The 24,670-nt window shown below is 41.9% G+C and overlaps 1 protein-coding gene across 2 annotated transcripts in view; it reads left to right on the top strand.

The window, feature by feature from the left end:
- Positions 1-24,670, top strand: part of col9a3 (collagen, type IX, alpha 3) — a 278,496-nt gene that overhangs the window by 168,427 nt on the left and 85,399 nt on the right. For both annotated transcript variants that reach the window (XM_060836555.1, XM_060836554.1), the window contains 5 exons: positions 14,982-15,035; positions 15,950-15,994; positions 19,802-19,858; positions 22,256-22,309; positions 22,411-22,464. In XM_060836555.1, the coding sequence (XP_060692538.1) occupies positions 14,982-15,035; positions 15,950-15,994; positions 19,802-19,858; positions 22,256-22,309; positions 22,411-22,464 (264 nt within the window). The remainder of the gene's footprint in view (positions 1-14,981; positions 15,036-15,949; positions 15,995-19,801; positions 19,859-22,255; positions 22,310-22,410; positions 22,465-24,670) is intronic.

Here is a 24,670-nt window from a genome sequence, read left to right as displayed (position 1 = left end):
TTCTCAATATCACAGAACGCACATTAACAGTTCACACATTTTCAATATCGCAGAATATACAGTAACATTTTGCACATTCTCCACATCATAGAACGTACATTAGCAGTTCACACACTCTCAATATCCCAGAGCGTACAATAACAGTTCACACTTTCTCAAAATCATAGAATTTTCTGTAACAGTTCACACATTCTCAATATCATACAACATACAGTAACATTTCACACATTCTCAATATCATAGAACATACGTGAACAATTCACACTTTCTCAATATCATAGAACGTACGTTAACAGTTCACATATTCTCAATATCAAAGAACGTACGTTAACAGTTCACACATTCTCAATATCATAGAACGTACAGTAACAGTTCACATATTCTCAATATCATGGAGCGTACAATAACAGTTTACACATTCATAATATCACAGAACATATAGTAGCAGTTCACACTTTCTCGATATTATAGAACATACATTAACAGTTCACACTTTCTCAATATCATAGAATGCACTGTAACACTTCACACATTCTCAATATCACAGAACGCACATTAACAGTTCACACATTTTCAATATCGCAGAATATACAGTAACATTTTGCACATTCTCCACATCATAGAACGTACATTAGCAGTTCACACACTCTCAATATCCCAGAGCGTACAATAACAGTTCACACTTTCTCAAAATCATAGAATTTTCTGTAACAGTTCACACTTTCTCAATATCATAGAACATACGTTAACAGTTCACACATTCTCAATATCAAAGAAGGTACGTTAACAGTTCACACATTCTCAATATCATAGAACGTACAGTAACAGTTCACATATTCTCAATATCATGGAGCGTACAATAACAGTTTACACATTCATAATATCACAGAACATATAGTAGCAGTTCACACTTTCTCGATATTATAGAACATACATTAACAGTTCACACTTTCTCAATATCATAGAATGCACTGTAACACTTCACACATTCTCAATATCACAGAACGCACATTAACAGTTCACACATTTTCAATATCACAGAATATACAGTAACATTTTGCACATTCTCCACATCATAGAACGTACATTAGCAGTTCACACACTCTCAATATCCCAGAGCGTACAATAACAGTTCACACTTTCTCAAAATCATAGAATTTTCTGTAACAGTTCACACATTCTCAATATCATACAACATACAGTAACATTTCACACATTCTCAATATCATAGAACGTACGTGAACAATTCACACTTTCTCAATATCATAGAACGTACGTTAACAGTTCACACATTCTCAATATCATAGAACGTACAGTAACAGTTCACATATTCTCAATATCATAGAGCGTACAATAACAGTTTACACATTCATAATATCACAGAACATATATTAGCAGTTCACACTTTCTCGATATTATAGAACATACATTAACAGTTCACACATTCTCAATATCACAGAACATACAGTAACAGTTCACACTTTCTCAATATCAGAGAACGTACGTTAACAGTTCACACATTCTCAATATCACAACCCACTGTAACAATTCACGCATTCCCAATATCATAGAATGTACAGTAACAATTCACACATTATCAATATGACAGAGCGTACAGTAACAGTTCACACATTCTCAACATCACAGAACATATTGTAACAGTTCACACTTTCTCAATATCATAGAACGTACGTTAATGGTTCACACATTTTCAATATCATAGAACATACAGCAATATTTCGCACATTCTCAGTATCATAGAATGTACATTAACAGTTCACACATTGTCAATTTCACAGAACGTACAGTAACAGTTCACAATTCTCAATAACATTGAATGTACGGTAACAGTTCACACATTCACAATGTCACACAGCATAAAGTAACAGTTCACACATTCTCAATATCACAGAACACACATTAACAGTTCATACATTCTCAATATCACAGAACGTACAGTAACAATTCGTGCATTCTCAATATCAACGAACGTACAATAACAGTTCACACATTCTCAATATCACTGAACATACAATAACAGTTCACACATTCTCAACATCACATAACGTACAGTAACAGTTCACACTTTCTCAATATCATAGAACGTACGTGAACAGTTCACACATTCTCAATATCATAGAGCATACAGTAACAGTTCACACATTCTCAATATCATAAAATGTACAGTAACAGTTCACACATTCATACAACGTACAGTAACATTCCTGATGAAGGGCTTATGCTCGAAACGTCAAATTCTCTATTCCTGAGATGCTGCCTGGCCTGCTGTGCTTTGACCAGCAACACATTTGCAACGTACAGTAACAGTTCACACATTCTTAATATCATACAACATACAGTAACAGTTCACACATTCTCAATATCACAGAACATACAGGAGCAGTTCACACATTCTCCATATCATAGAACTTAAGTTAACAGTTCACACATTCTCAATATCACAGTGCGTACAGTCACAGTTCACTCTTTCTCAATATCAGAGAACGTACGTTAACAGTTCACACATTCTCAATATCATAGAACGTACGTTAACGGTTCACACATTCTCAATATCATAAAATGTACAGTAAGGGTTCACACATTGTCAATATCACAGAACGTACAGTAACAGTTCACACATTGTCAATATCACAGAGTGTACAGTCACAGTTCACTCTTTCTCAATATCAGAGAACGTACGTTAACAGTTCACACATTCTCAATATCATAGAACGTACGTTAACGGTTCGCACGTTTTCAATATCACAGAACATACAGCAATATTTCACACATTCTCAGTATCATAGAATGTACATTAACAGTTCACACATTGTCAATATCACAGAACGTACATTAGCAGTTCACAATTCTCAATAACATTGAATGTACGGGAACAGTTCACACATTCTCAATATCACAGAACACAGTAACAGTTCATACATTCTCAATATCACAGAACGTCCAGTAACAATTCGCACATTCTCAATATCAACGAAAGTACAGTAACAGTTCAGACATTCTCAATATCATAGAACATACAGTAACACTTCACACATTCTCAATATCACAGAATATACATTAACAGTTCACACATTCTCAATATCATAGAATGTACATTTACAGTTGACACATTCTCAATATCATAGAACGTACGTTAACAGTTCACATATTCTCAATATCATAAAATGTACAGTAACAGTTCACACATTCTTAATATCACAGAACATACATTTACAGTTGACACATTCTGAATATCACAGAACATACAGTAACAGTTCACACATTCTCAATATCACAGAATGTACAGTAGGAGTTCACACTTTCTCATTATCATAGAACGTACTGTAACACTTCACACATTCTCAATATCACAGAACATACATTAGCAGTTCACGCATTTTCAATATCGCAGAACACACAGTAACATTTTGCACATTCTCAATGTTATAGAACAGACATTAGCAGTTCACACATTCTCAATATTACAGAGCGTACAATAACAGTTCACACTTTCTCAATATCACAGAATTTTCTGTAACAGTTCACACATTCTCAATATCATACAACGTACAGTAACAGTTCACACATTCTCAATACCACAGAACATAAAGTAACAGTTCACACATTCTCAATATCATACAACATACAGTAACAGTTCACACATTCTCAATATCACAGAACATACAGGAGCAGTTCACACACTCTCCATATCATAGAACTTAAGTTAACAGTTCACACATTCTCAATATCACAGTGCGTACAGTCACAGTTCACTCTTTCTCAATATCAGAGAACGTACGTTAACAGTTCACACATTCTCAATATCATAGAACGTACGTTAACGGTTCACACGTTTTCAATATCACAGAACATACAGCAATATTTCACACATTCTCAGTATCTTAGAATGTACATTAACAGTTCACACATTATCAATATCACAGGACGTACAGTAACAGTTCACAATTCTCAATAACATTGAATGTACGGGAACAGTTCACACATTCTCAATATCACACAACACACAGTAACAGTTCATACATTCTCAATATCACAGAACGTACAGTAACAATTCACACATTCTCAATATCAACGAACGTACAGTAACAGTTCACACATTCTCAATATCATAGAACATACAGTAACAGTTCACACATTCTCAATATCATAAAATGTACAGTAACAGTTCACACATTCTTAATATCACAGAACATACATTTACAGTTGACACATTCTGAATATCACAGAACATACAGTAACAGTTCACACATTCTCAATATCACAGAGCATAGAGTAACTGTTCACACTTTCTCACTATCATAGAACATACGGTAGGAGTTCACATGTTTCCAATATCATAGAACGTAAGTTAACAATTCACACAGTCTCAATATCACAGAGCATACAGTAGCAGTTCACACATTCTCAATATCATAGAACGTACAGTAACAGTTCACACATTCTTAATATCACAGAACATACATTAACAGTTCACACATTCTCAATGTCACATCGTATACAATAACAGTTCACACATTCTCAATATCATAGAACATACAACGACAGTTCACTCTTTCTCAATATCACAGAGCGTACAATAGCAGTTCACACTTTCTCAATATCATAGAACGTACAGTGACAGTTCACATATTCTTAATATCACAGAACATATAGTAGTAGTTCACACTTTCTCAATATTAAAGAACGTACGTTAACAGTTCACACATTCTCAATATGACAGAACATAAATGACAGTTCACACTTTCTCAATATCATAGAATGTACGTTAACAGTTCACACATTTTCAATGTCACAGAAAAAACAGTAACAGTTCACACATTCTTAATATCACAGATCATACTGTAACAATTCACACTTTCTCAATATCATAGAACGTACGTTAACAGTTCACACATTTTCAATATCACAGAACATACAGCAATATTTCACACATTCTCAGTATCATAGAATGTATATTAACAGTTCACACATTGTCAATATCACAGAGCATAAAGTAACAGTTCACACTTTCTCAATATCAGAGAACACACAGTACCAGTTCACACATTCTCAATATCACAGCACCTACCGTAACAGTTCACACATTCTCAATATCAAAGAACATACAGTAACAGTTCACACTTTCTCAATATCACTGAACGTACAGTAGCAGTTCACACATTCTCAATATCATAGAACGTACAGTAACAGTTCACACATTCTTAATATCACAGAACATACATTAACAGTTCACACATTCTCAATGTCACATCGTATACAATAACAGTTCACACATTCTCAATATCATAGAACATACAACGACAGTTCACTCTTTCTCAATATCACAGAGCGTACAATAGCAGTTCACACTTTCTCAATATCATAGAACGTACAGTGACAGTTCACATATTCTTAATATCACAGATCATTCTGTAACAGTTCACACTTTCTCAATATCATAGACCGTACGTTAACAGTTCACACATTTTCAATATCACAGAACATACAGCAATATTTCGCACATTCTCAGTATCATAGAATGTATATTAACAGTTCACACATTGTCAATATCAAAGAATGTACGGTAACAGTTCACACATTCTCAATATCACAGAGCATAAAGTAACAGTTCACACTCTCAATATCACAGAACACACAGTACCAGTTCATACATTCGCAATATCACCGAACGTACAATAACAATTCACACATTCTCAATATCACGGCACCTACCGTAACAGTTCACACATTCTCAATATCAAAGAACATACAGTAACAGTTCACACATTCTCAATATCACTGAACGTACAGTATCAGTTCACACTTTCTCAATATCACAGAACGTACAGTAACAGTTCACAGTCTCTCAATATCATAGAACGTACATTAACAGGTCACGCATTTTCAATATCACAGAACATACATTAATAGTTCACATATTCTCAATATCTCAGAACATGCAGTTGCAGTTAACACATTCTGAATAGCATAGAATGTACTTTAACAGTTCACACATTCTCAATATCATAGAGCGTACAATAACAGTTTACACATTCTTAATATCACAGAACATATAGTAGTAGTTCACACTTTCTCAATATTAAAGAACGTACGTTAACAGTTCACACATTCTCAATATGACAGAACATAAATGACAGTTCACACTTTCTCAATATCATAGAATGTACGTTAACAGTTCACACATTTTCAATGTCACAGAAAAAACAGTAACAGTTCACACATTCTTAATATCACAGATCATACTGTAACAATTCACACTTTCTCAATATCATAGAACGTACGTTAACAGTTCACACATTTTCAATATCACAGAACATACAGCAATATTTCGCACATTCTCAGTATCATAGAATGTATATTAACAGTTCACACATTGTCAATATCACAGAGCATAAAGTAACAGTTCACACTTTCTCAATATCAGAGAACACACAGTACCAGTTCACACATTCTCAATATCACAGCACCTACCGTAACAGTTCACACATTCTCAATATCAAAGAACATACAGTAACAGTTCACACTTTCTCAATATCACTGAACGTACAGTATCAGTTCACACTTTCTCAATATCACAGAACGTACAGTAACAGTTCACACATTCTCAATGTCACAGAACATACAGTAACAGTTCACACTTTCTCATTATCAGAGAACACACAGTACCAGTTCACACATTCTCAATATCACAGCACCTACCGTAACAGTTCACACATTCTCAATATCAAAGAACATACAGTAACAGTTCACACTTTCTCAATATCACTGAACGTACAGTATCAGTTCACACTTTCTCAATATCACAGAACGTACAGTAACAGTTCACACATTCTCAATGTCACAGAACATACAGTAACAGTTCACACTTTCTCATTATCATAGAACGTACAGTAACAGTTCACACTTTCTCAATATTACAGAGCATACAGTAAAAGTTCAGACATTCACAATATTGCAGAGCATACAGTCACACTTCACACATTCTCAATATGACAGAACATACAGTAACATTTCAGAAATTCTCAATATCATACAAAGTACAGTAACAGTTCACACATTCTCAGTATCATAGAACATACAGTTACAGTTCACACATTCTCAATATCACAGAACATACATTAACAGTTCACACATTCTCAATATCACAGAGCGTACAGTAACAGTTCACACATTCTCAATACGACAGAACATACAGTAACAGTTCACACTTTCTCAATATCTTACAACGTACGTTAACAGTTCACACATTCTCAATATCACAGAACGTACAGTAACAGTTCACAGTCTCTCAATATCATAGAACGTACATTAACAGTTCACACATTCTCCATATCACAGAACACACAGTAACAGTTCATACATTCTCAATATCACAGAACGTACAGTAACAGTTCACACTTTCTCAATATCACAGAATGTACAGTAACAGTTCACAGTCTCTCAATATCATAGAATGTACATTAACAGGTCACGCATTTTCAATATCACAGAACGTACATTAATAGTTCACACATTCTCAATATCTCAGAACATACAGTTGCAGTTAACACATTCTCAATATCATAGAACGTACAGTAACAATTCAACTTTCTCAATATCACATAGCGTACAGTAACAGTTCACACATTCTTAATATCATAGAACGTACGTTAACAGTTCACACATTTTCAATATCACAGAGCATACAGCAATATTTCGCACATTCTCAATATCATAGAATGTATATTAACAGTTCACACATTGTCAATACCACAGAATGTACGGTAACAGTTCACACATTCTCAATATCACAGAACACACAGTACCAGTTCACACATTCTCAATATCACAGCACCTACCGTAACAGTTCACACATTCTCAATATCAAAGAACATACAGTAACAGTTCACACTTTCTCAATATCACTGAACATACAGTAACAGTTCACACATTCTCAATCTCACAGAGCATACAGTAACAGTTCACACTTTCTCATTATCATAGAACATACGTTAACAGTTCACACATTCTCAATATCACAGAACATACAGTAACAGTTCACACTTTCTCAATATCATAGAACGGACAGTAACAGTTCACACTTTCTCAATATCACAGAACATACAATAACAGTTCACACTTTCACAATATTACAGAGCATACAGTAAAAGTTCAGACATTCACAATATTGCAGAGCATACAGTCACACTTCACACATTCTCAAATGACAGAACATACAGTAACATTTCAGACATTCTCAATATCATACAAAGTACAGTAACAGTTCACACATTCTCAATATCATAGAACATACAGTTACAGCTCACACATTCTCAATATCACAGAACATACATTAACAGTTCACACATTCTCAATATCACAGAGCGTATAGTAACAGTTCACACATTCTCAATACGACAGAACATACAGTTACAGTTCACACTTTCTCAATATCTTACAACGTACGTTAACAGTTCACACATTCTCAATATCACAGAACGTACAGCAACAGTTCACAGTCTCTCAATATCATAGAACGCACATTAACAGTTCACACGTTCTCCATATCACAGAACATAGATTAACAGTTCACACATTCTCAATATCACAGAACACACAGTAACAGTTCACACATTCTCGATATCACAGAACATACAGTAACAGTTCACAATTTCTCAATATCATAGAACGTACATTAACAGTTCGCACATTCTCAATATCATAGAACGTACGTTAACAGTTCACACATTTTCAATGTCACAGAAAATACAGTAACAGTTCACACATTCTCAATATCACAGAATGTACAGTAACAGTTCACACTTTCTCAATATCATAGAACGTACGTGAACAGCTCACACATTCTCAATATCATAGAACGTATATTAACAGTTCACACTTTCTCAATATCACAGCACCGATCTTAACAGTTGACACATTCTTAATATCACAGAACATACAGTAGCAGTTCACACTTTCTCAATATCATAGAACATACATTAACAGTTCACACATTCTTAATATCACAGAACATACAGTAACAGTTCACACTTTCTCAATATCATAGAACGTACAGTAACAGTTCACACATTCTCAATATTATAGAACATTCAGTAGTAGTTCACGCATTCTCAGTATCACACAACATGCAGTAACAGTTCATGCATTCTCAATATCCTAGAACATACAGTAACTGTTCACACATTCTAAATATCACAAAACATAGAGTAACAGTTCACACATTCTCAATATCACAGAGTATACAGTAACAGGTCATACTTTCTCAATATCACAGAGTGTACAGTAGGGATTCACACACTCTCAATACCATAGAACCTACGTGAACAGTTCACACATTCTCAACAGCACAGAGTGTACAGTACCAGTTCACTCATTCTGAATATCACAGAACATACAGTAACTGTTCACACATTCTCAATATCACAGAACGTACAGTAGCAGTTCACACTTTCTCAATATCATAGAACGTACATTAATAGTTCACACATTCTCAATATCAGAGACCATACAGTAGCAGTTCTCACATTCTCAATAATGCAGAGCATACAGTAACAGGTAACACATTTTCAATATCTTAGTTTGCATAGTAAAAGTTCACACATTCTCAATATCACAGAACATACAGTCACAGTTCACACTTTCTCAATATCATAGAACGTACGTGAACAGTTCACACATTCTCAATACCACAGAACATACAGTAGTAGTTCACGCATTCTCAGTATCGCTCAACATACAGTAACAGTTCATGCATTCTCAATATCACAGAGCGTACAGTAACCGTTCACACTTTCTCAATATCACCAAACATACAGTAACTTTTCACACATTCTCAATATCACAGAACTTACAGTAACAGTTCACGCATTCTCAATATCACCAAACATACAGTAACTTTTCACACATTCTCAATATAACAGAACTTACAGTAACAATTCACACATTCTCAATATCATAGAACATACAGTAACAGGTCACACATTCTCAATATCTGGATTAGTGGTGCTGGAAGAGCACGGCAGTTCAGGCAGCATCCAAAGTGCAGCGAAATCGACGTTTCGGGCAAAAGCCCTTCATCAGGAATAAAGCCAGTGAGCCTGAAGTGTGGAGAGATAAGCTAGAGGAAGGTTGGGGTGGGGAGAAAGTAGCATAGAGTACACTGGGTGAGTGGGGGAAGGGATGAAGGTGATAGGTCCAAACTCTGCTGGTTTAAACAAACATTACAGACTGCAGATTCAAAAACACCAGCAACAGTTCTCCTTCAAGATCTTCCGCTCTACGCTCGCAGCAATGTGCCGGCACCTAACCTCTCTACAGTCAGCCCTGCCGCAGCTGAGGGCCACACTCTCTCAGAATTGCCAAGGACCCAATCTGTACTACATCCTCAGGAGAATTCATACTCTCAACAAACAGTATTTCAATTCCATCTCAAACATCAAAAACTGTAAGTACAACAAACTTTTATCTACGCATCTCTATAACCAGCGCTCCTCAAACATTGCAGAAGATTCTCCTGGCCTCAGAAACGACTCAGGCGCTATTAGCCATGCGGCTGATGCAGATACCACCCCCACGCTGATTGATGATGTCACTTCCACCCCATCATGGCCACTCCCACAACCACTTCCTCCCTCACAATTCCTCATGCATCACACGTGACATCACGTCCGCCCCTCACATCATCGCTGATGCCACACGCTCAATGACTCCCGTCCCCCCTACTGCCGTGGTCACCACCACTTCTGCCCCCACCAGCGCCACTCACCTGCATTCTGCTGACACACCCCCCACAGACCCCACTGTCACTATCCCCATCCCGCAGAACCCTGAGGGGAACACTACCCCTGCTCATGACTCCACCCCACTCCCAGCTCCACACCCACACCAGATCCCAGCTCCCAACCCTGCCGAATTTTCACCATCCCCCCATACTTCCCCCTTTCTGAGGACGAACGATCAGTCCTCAGCAAAGGACACACCTTTATCCCCCTCCGTCCACGCATCAATTAATTTAATACACGCCGTGACATCGAACAATTCTTCCGTCGCCTCCGCCTCCGAGCTCACTTTCACAATCAGGATTCCCGCCCATCTTCGGAGGACCCCTTCACCCACCTCCAACACACTGCATCCACCTGGACGCCCCGCGCTGGCTATTACCCGCCCTCGACCTCTTCATTTCCAACTGCAGCTGGGTCATTAACCGCCTCAACCTGTCTACCCCCTCCCCCACTCTAACCTTTCACTCTCACAACGCGCTGCCCTCCAATCCCTCTGCTCCAATCCCGACCTCACCATCAAGCCAACGGATAAAGGGGGCGCAGTGGTAGTCTGGCGCACTGACCTCTACACCGCTGAAGCCAAATACCAACTCGAGGACACCTCTTCCTACTGCCCCCTCGACCATGACCCCACCCCCCATCACCAAACCATCATCTCCCAGACCATACAGAACCTCATCACCTCAGGAGATCTCCCACCCACAGCTTCCAACCTCATAGTCCGGGAACCCTGCACTGCCCGGTTCTATCTCCTTCCCAAGATCCACAAGCCTGACCACCCTGGCCGACCCATTGTCTCAGCATGCTCCTGCCCCATTGAACTCATCTCTACCTACCTCGACATTGTCCTATCCCCACTAGTCCAGGTATTCCCCACATATGTTCGAGAAACTACCCACGCCCTCCACCTCCTCTAAGACTTCCGTTTTCCTGGCCCCCAACACCTCATCTTCACCATGGATATCCAATCCCTCTACACCTCCATCCGCCATGACCAGGGCCTCTAAGCCCTCCGTCTTTTCCTCTCCAGACGTCCCCAACAATACCCTTCCACCGACACTCTCATTCGTTTGGCCGAACTGGTCCTCACCCTTAACAATTTCTCCTTCGAATCCTCCCACTTCCTCCAGACCAAAGGGGTAGCCATGGGCACACGTATGGGTCTCAGCTATGCCTGTCTCTTTGTTGGCTACGTAGAACAGTTGATCTTCTGTAATTACACCGGCACCACTCCCCACCTCTTCCTCCGCTACATTGATGACTGCATTGGCGCCACCTCATGCTCCCGCGAGGAGATTGGGCAATTCATCAACTTCACCAACACATTCCACCCTGACCTTAAATTTAACTGGACCATCTCTGACATCTCCCTCCCCTTCCTGGACCTCTCCATCTCCATTAATGACAACCGACTTGACACTGACATTTCTTACAAACCCACCGACTCCCACAGCTACCTGGATTACACCTCTTCCCACCCTATCTCTTGCAAAAATGCCATCCCATATTCCCAGTTCCTCCGCCTCCACCGTATCTGCTCCCAGGAGGACCAGTTCCACCACAGAACACACCAGATGGCCTCCTTCTTTAGAGACCGCAATTTCACTTCCCATGTTGTTAAAGATGCCCTCCAACGCATCTCGTCCACATCCCGCACCTCCGCCCTCAGACCCCACCCCTCCTACTGTAACAAGGACAGAACTCCCCTGGTGCTCACCTTCCACCCTACCAACCTTCGCATAAACCAAATCATCCACCGACATTTCCGCCACCTCCAAAAAGATCCCACCACCGGGGATATATTTCCCTCTCCACCCCTTTCCGCCTTCTGCAAAGAACGTTCCCTACGTGACTACCTGTTCAGGTGCACGCCCCCCTACAACCCATCCTCCCATCCTGGCACTTTTCCCTGCCACCGCAGGAACTGTAAAACTTGTGCCCACACCTCCTCCCTCACCTCCATCCAAGGCCCTAAAGGACCTTGCACATCCATCAAAGTTTTACCTGCACATCCACTAATATCATTTGTTGTATCCGTTGCTCCCGATGCAGTCTCCTCTGCATTGGGGAGACAGGGCGCCTCTTAGCAGAGCGCTTTAGGGAACATCTCCGGGACACCCGCACCAATCAACCACACCGCCCCATGGCCCAACATTTCAACTCCCCCTCCCACTCTGCCAAGAACAGGGAGGTCCTAGGCCTCCTTCACCGCTGCTCCCTCACCACCAGACGCCTGGAGGAAGAACGCCTCATCTTCCGCCTCGGAACACTTCAACCCCAGAGCATCAATGTGGACTTCAACAGTTTCCTCATTTCCCCTTCCCCCACCTCACCCTAGTTCCAAACTTCCAGCTCAGCACTGTCCCCATGACTTGTCCTACCTGCCTATCTTCTTTTCCACCTACCCACTCCACCCTCTCCTCCCTGACCTCTCACCTTCATCCCCTCCCCCACTCACCCAGTGTACTCTATGCTACTTTCTCCCCACTCCCACCCCCTCTAGCTTATCTCTCCACGCTTCAGGCTCACTGCCTTTATTCCTGATGAAGGGCTTTTGCCCGAAACGTCGATTTCCCTGCACTTTGGATGCTGCCTGAACTGCTGTGCTCTTCCAGCACCACTGATCCAGAATCTGGTTTCCAGCATCTGCAGTCATTGTTTTTACCTCATTCTCAATATCATAGAATGTACAGTAACAGTTCACACATTCTCAATATCACGTGGAAATTCTGTGTGTCGAGATGTTATGATTCTGTTATAACCAAAATGTCTGACTACTGGTTTAATTCAATGACATTTCATTTGAATTGCCATCATTGTCATTGCCAAGAAGGTCAACACCATCCAGGACAAAATAATCCTCTTGCTTGGCACCATCTTAAACATTCAGTCCCTCCAACAGCAACGCTCAGTCACAGCAGTGTGTACCATCGATAAGATGCACCACAGCAATTCACCAAGCTCCTTCCAAAGCACCTTCCACAACCTCAGACCACCCTACTCTCACAGTCAATGAAACACTTTTTAAAGACAGCAGTAGGTTTGGGCACAGCCAGATCCCATTAGCATCAGTGTATCATGACCAGATCATTCTTTTAGTGCTGCTGACTGCAGATAAATATCAGCATGGATGCCAGAGAGAACTCAGTCGTCCATCTTTGAATCAATGCTGAGAAACCTCCCTGTCCACCCAACTGGGCAGGTGGGGCATGGCTTTAACATCTCACCCAGAAGATGGTACTTCCTCAGACAGTGCTGGGATGGCCAGGGTTGATGCTGAGCTGACAATCCTCCTGACCTCATTCAGAGGGTTCAGGCCTGCAACCCCGTGAGTTTTGACTGTGCAAAGAGCAACTCTGAGCCTCAGCCATTGACATCTCTGTCATCACCCAGTGAGCATCAGCAGGAACTGGAGTGAGTGCCACCTACCTCCAGGGCTGATATTGCAACTGTTCCTTCCGAGTATTGAGAAAAATTGTATCTCAGGTTGAGGTTCTGGATGTAGGTTTGCTCAGTGAGCTGGAAGATTCATTTTCAGACGTTTCATCACCATACTAGGTAACATCTTCAGTGAGCCTCCAGATGAAGCACTGATGATGATTCCTGCTTTCTATTTATATTCAACATATAAGTAGAAAGGAGGAATCATCAGCAGTGCTTCGCCTGGCGGTTCACTGAAGATGTTACCGAGTATGGTGACGAAACGTCTGAAAATGAGACTTCCAATTCAGCAAGCAAAACTACACCAGAACTGTTTATTCCACTTGGAACAATAGGAGGTGCTCTCCTCAGCTGTGTCATTTACCAGCCCAGGGTCATTCCTGATTGATTTGAGTTGATTTATTCATTTCACGTTACCAAGGTGGAGTGAAAAGTATTGTCTTACATGTTTTACAGGCAGATTGCACTGTACAAGTGCATTCGGGTAAAAGGACAGAGTGCAGGGTTACAGCTGCTGACAAGATGCAGAGAGAAATCAACATTAACGTTAGAGAGGTCAATTCGGAAGTCTGATAACGATGGGGAAGAAGCTGTTCTTGAATCTGTTTGTACGTGTATACAACTTTCACAACAGACCCCATTAGTCAGGTCACAGCCAGCTCAGTTCCAACACTGCACGTCACACAATACTAAAACCTTTACCTTTCTGGCGGTGCTCATTTTCCTTATATTCTTTAGGGTGAAGATGGTCTACCTGGACTTCCAGGACCACCTGGACCTCCCGGACCCCCGGTAGGTACAACATCAACTCAGCCTTTGTTTGGATCAGAGGGAGAGGCGCGAGCAGGAAGGTGTTAGAAAGTTTCCATCAGCACGTTGGATAAAGATAGATTTATTAACGGGGGTTAAAGTGGAATGAAGATTGTCTGACAGCCAATGGGAGTTCTCTTCCACCAAGGGATTCCTGTCCCTGAACCGAAGGGGGAGAACAATCTGAGCTATCCACAGTCTGACATCAGTCAGTTACCTCTCAGATAGCGTCATGCTCAGAAGGTCTCCTCTAGTCTTAGTGTTGACCCGCTGAAGAAGGCTGCTCCGAATCAATCCTCAGGGATGTTTCTTGGAAGATGTCCAACCCCCTTGTTGGGCATTCCAATCAGTAACTGAGATGATTCAGCTCATTGTACCAATGACTGGTCTTTGGTAGAACTATCCAATTAGTCCTTTTGCTCTTTGCAAATAGTCCTGCAAAATGTTTTCTTTTCAAGTATTTGTGCAAGTCGCTGTTTGAATTAATGATTGAATTGTGCACCATAACTTACTGAGAGAGGGGAGGGTTGAACCTAAACATCAGTACCATCCCAGGGTGTGATAGTTACCTGACATACAATGTGAGGCGAGGATACTGGTGGAGGGCCAGGCCCCATAGTGAACATTTGGCTTCAGGAGGAAGTGGGGGGGGGGGGGGGGTGGAATTGGTGGAAGACAATACTCGAGGGGGAAAATGGACTTTGTCAGAAGTTTTGTCAAATGAAGCCAATAAGAAGGAAAACTGGAATGATTGTGAAAGACATTGGAATTTGCCAAGAACTCATTTGCAAAACAGTGGAAATAAGTCATTCCCTGTTAACTGCAGCAATTAATCTTATTCCGTGTAATTAAGCCACAATTTACTGCTAAAAGTATTTGTACTTTCAATTTTGCAGGGTGAGCCTGGGCTTTACACAGGAGAAGGAAGTGGTGACTTTTCTGTAAGTTTTCCAGCACCTTTTTGAGTTCAGTGTCTCCATAGTAATCACATACTGCACTGTTTAAATCACGTAAGGTTTAACACAAAAGGACTGCTGATGTTGAAGTCTTCAGAATCAAAGAAAGGAGGACACTGTATTTGTATAGCACCACGTGTATTCTCAGGACCTCTTACACTGATCCACAGCCAATGAAACGCTCAGAAAGAGCAGCCACTTTTATTGGAAATGTGGTAATCAATTTGCACACAGCAAGGTCCACGCCTAAGCAACAATTTAATTGTCCAGTAGGATGTTTGTAGTGCAATGGTAGTGTCTCTATCTCTGGGCCAGAAGGTCTGGATTCAAGTCCCACCTGCCCCTGAGGTATATTATAAAGTGTGTTTTACTGGCATTGCTTGGGGTTAGAAATTGAAATCCCTGGTGCTTCATGATCACTAATGTCTGCCTGAGGAGGTAGGTGCCTTGGACACAGAGCAGCTCCTGCCCAGTCCTGCTATCTAACATTCAGCTGGGAACAGCTGCTCAACTCTCTGGAGTGAAACTTGAACCCACCATCTTCAGGCTGTAAAGGTGGTACCCACCCAGACTAGGTTCAGTAGACACAGTGTACACAGTGAGGAAGTCCTGCCAGACAAGTTGACACATGTCTGTGAAACACACATGCAACACAACAAGATACCTTGCTGTTGGAAAGAATGCTTCTCCATCAGCTACAGGCCATTCCCTGTCTTCAGCTATTCCCTGTCTATTCCTGTATCTGTCAAACATTGCTATTGTATCCACTCCACCACTTCTCTGGCAGAGCATTCCAGGCACTTAACACCCTCTGTGTAAAAAAACCTGCCTCTTGCATCTTCTTTCAAACTCCACCCACCCACCCAACCCCCACTCCCACCCCTTTACTTTAAATCTCTGTCCCCGAGTAATTGACATTTCTATCCTGGGACAAAGACTCTGACTGTCTATTCTATACAATGTTATATACTGCACTGCTATCAGGCCACTCCTCATCTCTCAACATTCAAGTGAAAACAAGCTTAAGTTTAACCAACCTCTCCTCATGGCTAATACACTCCAAACAGGAAGCATTCTGGTAAACTGTTTCTGTGCCCTCTCTGAAGTCTCCATAGCCTTCTGGGAGTGTGGCAACTAGAACCGTATGAAGTATTCCAAACAATGTGGCCTGACTAAAGTTCTATACAGCTGCAACTTGCCTTGCCAATGTTTATACCCTATGTCCTGACTGATAAAGATGAGCATGCCATACACCTTCATGACCACCTTATCCACTTGTTTTGCCACTTTCAGGGAAAGAGTTGGTTTCACTCAATAGTGCAAATCAGCTGTCCAGCCAAATGAGCCACCCAGCACCCGCCCAACTTCACTATACTTATTTTCTCCTCAACGGTTCAGAATGTTATTCTATAGAAATGGAGCCAGCGGGACTTGAACTCAGGGCTCCTATAATCAGAGGTAGGGACTCTAGCACTGCACCAAGACAACCACTAAATATAACAGGAGGAGATTTGTGAGGGATTAGCAAACATTTGGGGGGGCGTTAATGGGCGTTGAGAAAATATCGGTGAATTAGGCGAATGGGGTGTCCGTATTCTAACATGGATATCAAAACAAAACCCTGTACATGCTAGCAAACTGTAAAAATAAGCAGAGTTCTGGAGAGAACAGAAACTCAGCAGGTCTGGCATCATCTGTGGAGAGAGAAACAGAATTTATGTTTCTGATGAATAGTCGATGACCTGAAAATCATGATTGTTATTTCAGTTCTTGATAAAATGTGGAGGTGCTGGTCTTGGACACGGTTAGAAGTCACACAACACCAGGTTATAGTCCAACAGGTTTATTTGAAATCACAAGCTTTCTGAACGCTGCTCCTTTGTCAGCAGAATTGATTATTTAGATAAACCTAATTGTCTGTGTGATAACCCAGTCAGCATGCACGCTGTAATCAGCATCCTCAATGTAACTGGGAAAGTGGTATGTGGGTTAGTCTAACAACAGAGACGGAGGCCTTTCACTCTACCATTCTTCCATTAGCTCTTTGAAAGAGACCATGCTCTCCCTTACCCTCCGCACCTCAACACCTTTCCAATCATCAACGTATCCATCAACTCCCAAAAGGCCTTTACTAAAGTTCCATACTAGAGGTTATGATTAGTTTTAAAGCTGTGGGGGATTTTGGGCTAAATCCTAGGAATGTTTAAAAAAGCTGGGTGAAAGGGAGGATTGAATCCTATAGGGAGTGTTTCCGATTGAGGTGAGATACTGCATTTGGTACCCAAGGTTTGTTCTATTTAATCTACATTAATGTCTTGGATTCAGAAACTCATTGCAAAGTAGTCAAGTTTATACCAATGGAAGCAGCGGAGTTGGTTTGGAGATTACAAAATGAGCTAGAGAGGACATTGTACATCGGTGAAACAATGGCCATGCCCTTTGGAACAGACAATGGTAAGGACCGAAACAAAAGAGAAAGGAATTGGTATTACACACAAACTGAAAATGTGTTGCTGGAAAACTCATGCCCGAATCGTCGATTCTTCTGCTCTTTGGATGCTGCCTGATCTGCTGTGCTTTTCCAGCAACACATTTTCAGCTCTGATCTCCAGCATCTGCAGTCCTCACTTTCTCCTCGAAGATTACACACACACTCTCTGACTAGTGTTGAGAAGGACATAGATGAAGCTAAAAGACCTTTATTCCACATTATGATCCAAATGTATTGAGCTAAAAATCATACAACACCAGCTTATAGTCCAACAGGTTTATTTGGAAGTACCAGCTTTCAGAGCACTGCTCCTTCATCGTGTAGTACATGGGACAGGATCATAGGACACAGGTTTCTTCAATACACCATATCAGCTGTATGACACTTTGATGTTTTACTGTAAATTCTTTGCTCTATGATCCTGTCCCATGAGTTACCTGATGAAAGCCTGCACTTCCAACTAAACCTGTTGGACTGTAACCTGGTGTTGTGTGCTTTTTTACGTTGTCCACCCCAGTCCAACACCGGCACCTCCAAGTCACATGGATTGAGATTGTCCAAGTTCATTTCCTATCAGAAACCTAAAACCAGAAGAATAATGAGAGGATCTTCCTGTCTGACTCCAGAGGCAAAATGTGCACCCCTCATTTTCAAAAGTCATCATTTAGAATCCTGACAGTGTGAAAAGAGGCCGTTCAGTCCATCAAGTCTGCACCAATCTTTTGAAGAGCATCCAAACCCAGTAACACTGCATGGGATTTTTAACCATAGTTAACCCACCTAACCTGCATACTACTGGGCAATGTTTAACATGGCCAATCCACCCTTTGCACATCTTTGGACTGTGGGAGGAAACCCACACAGACACAGGGAGAACATGCAAACTCCACACAAACAGTCATTCAAGGCTGGAATTGAACCAGGGTCCCTGGCATAGTGAGACAGCAGTGCTAACCACTGAGCCACTTTTCATTAGACAGTAAGAATGTATAGACTATTGATTACTGATATTTATTGGCAAAGGATATGAATTGATCATTCATAATGATATTGATAATTGATCTTGATTAATTGATTAATGATATGTATAGAAGATTAATATCACTGAATTGCAAATATAAAATGATAATGAATACTGATCAATCTCTGATACTGATTAATTACTGATATTGACGAGAACTGATATTGATTGATACTGCTTGGTGGCTGGTATTGGTTGATCAATGATACTGATTAATAATTGATATTGATGATATCTGATATTGATCGATAACATCCTCTTTTTGCTCATTTCTCTCTAGTGCCCGGCTGTCTGCCCTCCTGGTCCTGCTGGTCCTCCAGGAATGCCTGGCTTCAAGGTACGATCAGGCTGTTCACAATCGATCCAGATCACTACTGGGTTACACTGACTGTACCACCTGAGAACTATCCAATAAAACTTGCTGTAGCATTGTTTAAGAATAGGGAGAGAGACCTTACGGGAAACAGACTTTCTAACAATTCCAGAAGGAGAGGGATAGCTCTGCTGTTAATTCACCACATTGAAGGTGACCGCAATGATATAGTGAAAACCTAGGATCCTAGAATCCTGCAGATTCTTCCTTGTTCTCCCTCCCCAGTGAAAATGCTGATGGAACTAGCTGGAGGATGAACTGATGGAGGGAACAAATGTAATGCAGATAGGTATAGATCAGATAGTGGTAATATCATGGACTTTTAATCACAGGAGCTGGTGGAACTTGAGTTGTATTACTAAATTCGGAATGTAAGGCTAATTTTATTCACCGTACCCATGACAACTATCATAGAGTCATAGAGTTGTACATCACAGAAACCCTTTGGTCCAACCAGTCCATGCCGAACATAATCCCAAACTAAACTAGTCCCACCTGGCTGCTCCTGGCCCATATCTCTCCTATTCATGGACCTAGCCAAATGCCTTTTTAACGTTGTAATTGTATCCACATCCACCACTTCCTCAGGAACTTCATTCCACACATGAACCACCCTCTGTGTAAAACATTTGCCTATATGTCTTTTTCAAATCTATCTCCTCTAATCTTAAACATGTGCCTCCTAGTTTAGAAATCCCCTGTCCTAGGGAAAGACAACCACCATTATAAAAGCCAACTGGTTCAGCAATGTTCTATGGGAAAGGAAATCTGCTATCCTTAACCAGTCTGACCTCCATGTGACTCCAGACCCACATCAATGAGTGGTATCTTAACTGCCCTCTGAAATAACGCTAGCAAGACGCTCGGCAATTAAGGATGGGAAACAAATGCCAGCAACAGCTGCACCAGGTAATAGAATATAAAAGCAACACTCTCCAGAACATGGAGTAGAATGGGTCCATTCCCTTTGGAGTGATTAGATTAGATTACTTACAGTGTGGAAACAGGCCCTGCGGCCCAACAAGTCCACACCGACCCGCCGAAGCGCAACCCACCCATACCCCTACATATACCCCTTACCTAACACTACGGGCAATTTAGCATAGCCAATTCACCTGACCCGCACATCTTTGGACTGTGGGAGGAAACCGGAGCACCCGGAGGAAACCCACGCAGATACAGGGAGAACGTGCAAACTCCACACAGTCAGTCGCCTGAGGTGGGAATTGAACCCAGGTCCCTGGCGCTGTGAGGCAGCAGTGCTAACCACTGTGCCACCGTGCCGCCCCTCAAAGTGGTTTCATGCAAACATCTAAAAGCCTTGAAGATCTAGACAGGATAAATTCTGAGAGTTTGTTTATCCTAGCTGGAGATTCTAGCATAAGGGTATAATGTCAGGACACGAGATCACTCACAGGGGGCTGAGGGGAGAAGTAGTTTCAGAGGGTTGTGACCCTTCAGATTTCTCGACCTCAGCAGGGATTGCATACACAGTTATTCATTATATTCAAGACTGGGATCGATAGGTTTTCAGACACTAAGGCAGTGGAGGGTATGGTGGTAGGAGGGGAAAATGATTTGAGTTTGACAATCCACCATGATCTCACTGAATACTAGAGGAGGTTCAATATATGGGTGGCTCATTCTTCCTGCTGACACTTTTGCCGCTATGTTATAGGAACGCAGGAAATAGGACCAAAAGGAGGCCCCTCTAAGCTACTCACACAGACTATCCTTGATCTTCTATCTGAATGCCATTTTCCTGCACTACCTCCATAATCCTTTGAGGTTAATATGGCCAGTTCCACTATCAGCCAGGCCCAGATCATATTATGGGACAGGGTTAGTATAAATGACATAAAGAGACTTGATTTAAGGACAACACTCACAGGGAAGACTCGAGCAAACCTGGGCAGTGTTAGAGGGTCTTGCTTGTGGATTGGAAACTCTGTACATGGGGATGAATAAGGAGCTGAAACATCACTGTAGTTTGAGGTGCTGAGGAAGAATATATTCCAGTTTAAGTGGGTGTCCTCATTTCAATCAATTGACAATTCTGGGAAGAAAAGGGATAACAAGGGGTGGAGCATGGAACTAAGAAACAGAGGTAGTCACTAATCACTGCCATTGGGAATTTAAGAGTGGCCTCAGCGACTGTTTAGAATCAAGCTGTAGCTATGGTTCCTGCTTTCTGGTTGGATGCGTGGTAAGGGGCTGGGCAGCTATGGGATGGCATGGCAGTGAGAATGGCTATTCCTGGGTACACGGCTCAGGAGTAATGACCACAAGAAAACAGGCAGGAGTACGTCAGGTGCTGATGGTGCTTTAACCCTGACTACTGTTTGTATCTATTTTCTCCAGGGACACACAGGGCACAAGGGAGAGCGTGGAGAACCAGGCAAAAGAGGTGCCCAGGTAAATTACTGGCATTTTGACTGGCATGCCCTATTTCTCATGTTTAGTGCTTGCTCCTTGCGGTGTTGCACATGCTAACGATTGATTATTTGGAATTACAGGGGGATCCTGGACCTCCTGGTGTGTCAGGTATCCCTGGACCAATCGGATTACAGGTAGGAGCTGGCGGGGAAGGGGGAATATGCAGGTGAGAGGTGGTTGTTGTACTGTTCACAACCCAGGGAAAACCCACAGCTCAGGAAATCTATGGAACGGCCGGAAATATGAAGCAAACTTCCATCTCCCCTCTGGCCTCCATCCGCTGCTCTGTTTGATTGGTACAGGTTGGGTTTGAGAATTCCTGGCCTTTACCTTAAGCCCTGAAGCCCAATGGTTGGAAGGTGGAGGAAATGATGTCATCAGCATTGCCTTCCTTTCATCTTTTCAGGGGCTCACTCCCACCCCCCACTGCCCCACCCCACCCAGAGCCCTGCAGCCTAACCCCGCGCCCCCCACCCCACCCCAGGAGCCCAGAGAAACCAGCCCATAGCCAGTTCCTTATTGAGGTTAGTCCGTGCGTGTGCACGGGGGAGTGGAGGATATTTCCACTGACCTCACCTGTATCCTCAATCTGAGCCACTGCCTGTAACAATAACCTGCATTTATATAGAGCCATTAAGGAGTAAACATATCCCAGGGCATTTTCACTGGAGCATTATCAGTCAAAATTGGGCTCTGAATGGAGATAGTAGGACTCTGACCAACTGACTGAACAAAGGCATGGATTTGAAGAAGTGATTTGAAGCAGAAAAGAAAGGAGGAAGCAGAAATGTCAGTGTTGCTTGGGTGAAGTGGGGAAGCAAATTTCAGAGCATAGAACATGAACAGCCAAAGGCATGGACACCAATGGCAACTGGCAGAAAATTAATGGTTGGGCATGAGGTCAGGATTGGAGGAGTGTTGGTATTACAGAGGGTTGTAGGAATGGATTGGGTTTCAGGGTTATGGAGAGTATGTTCGCAGCAGGATAAAATATTAAAATCTAAATGATGTCAGACCAGGAGCCAATATAGACCAATGAACTGCTGACATAAGCAGAATAATGGGAAATCTAACAACAACGTCTTGGACGTGAAGAATTATCTTCTCTCTTCGTTGTTCTTAGGAAGCATGGAAAAAATATCCCATCAACAATCCAGGGGGTTGTTATAATCCCTGGACAAATCAGACCACAGGGTGAAACCTGACTTGATCTTGACTTGAGTTTACTTTTGTAGTGGGCGGCACGGTGGCACAGTGGTTAGCACTGCTGCCTCACAGCGCCTGTAGACCCGGGTTCAATTCCCGACTCAGGCGACTGACTGTGTGGAGTTTGCACGTTCTCCCCGTGTCTGCGTGGGTTTCCTCCGGGTGCTCCGGTTTCCTCCCGCAGTCCAAAGATGTGCGGGTCAAGTGAATTGGTCAAGCTAAATTGCCCGTAGTGTTAGGTAAGGGGTAAATGTAGGGGTATGGGTGGGTTGCGCTTCGGCGGGTCGGTGTGGGCTTGTTGGGCCAAAGGGCCTGTTTCCACACTGTAAGTCTAATCTAATATGACAGTCATTCACTGAACATATTCACACGAGGCTGCCAATGTTCTTTAAACTAAAGGACACAAGGTTATTGTGCAAAAAAGCCAAATATATAAAAAATGAGAAAGTAAAAACCAAAAGAACTGTGGATGCTGTAAATCAGAGTCAAAAGTAGAAGTTGCTGGAAGAGCTCAGCAGGTCTGCAGCATCTGTGGAGAGAAATCAGAGTTAACATAACAACATAAGAATGAGGAGCAGGAGTAGGCTGCCTGGCCCTTCCAGCCTGCTCCACCATTCAATAAGATTAGGGCTAATCTTTTCATGGCCTCAGCTCCACTTACCCGCACTCTCACCCTAACCCATAATTTCTTTACTGTTCAAAAATTAGCTATCTTAGCTTTAAAAGCATTTATTGAGGAAGCCTCAATGACTTCCCTGGGCAGGCAATTCCATCGATTTACAACCCTCTGGGTGAAGGAGTTCCTTCTCAATTCAGTCCTAAACCTGCTCCCTCTCATCTTGAGGCTACGTCCTCTTGTGCTAGTTTCCAGTGGAAACATTCTCTCTACTTCTGGCTTATCGATTCCCTTCATAATTTTATATGTTTCTATAAAATCCCCCTCCCATTCTTCTGAATTCCAATGAATATAATCCCAGTCGACTCAGCCTCTCCTCATAAGCCAACCCCTTCAACTCTGGAATCAACCCAGTGAGCCTCCTCTGCACCTGCTCCAGTCCAGTACATCCTTTCTCAAATAAGGAGAACAAACTTGCACACAGTACTCCAGGTGTGGCCTCACCACTACCCTCTACA

This window comes from Hemiscyllium ocellatum, chromosome 15 (genome assembly GCF_020745735.1).
Source record: "Hemiscyllium ocellatum isolate sHemOce1 chromosome 15, sHemOce1.pat.X.cur, whole genome shotgun sequence".
NCBI classification, from domain to species: domain Eukaryota; kingdom Metazoa; phylum Chordata; class Chondrichthyes; order Orectolobiformes; family Hemiscylliidae; genus Hemiscyllium; species Hemiscyllium ocellatum.
The sequence above is the reverse complement of the archived record's forward strand: the minus strand, read 5'-3'. Positions and strand labels throughout refer to the sequence as shown.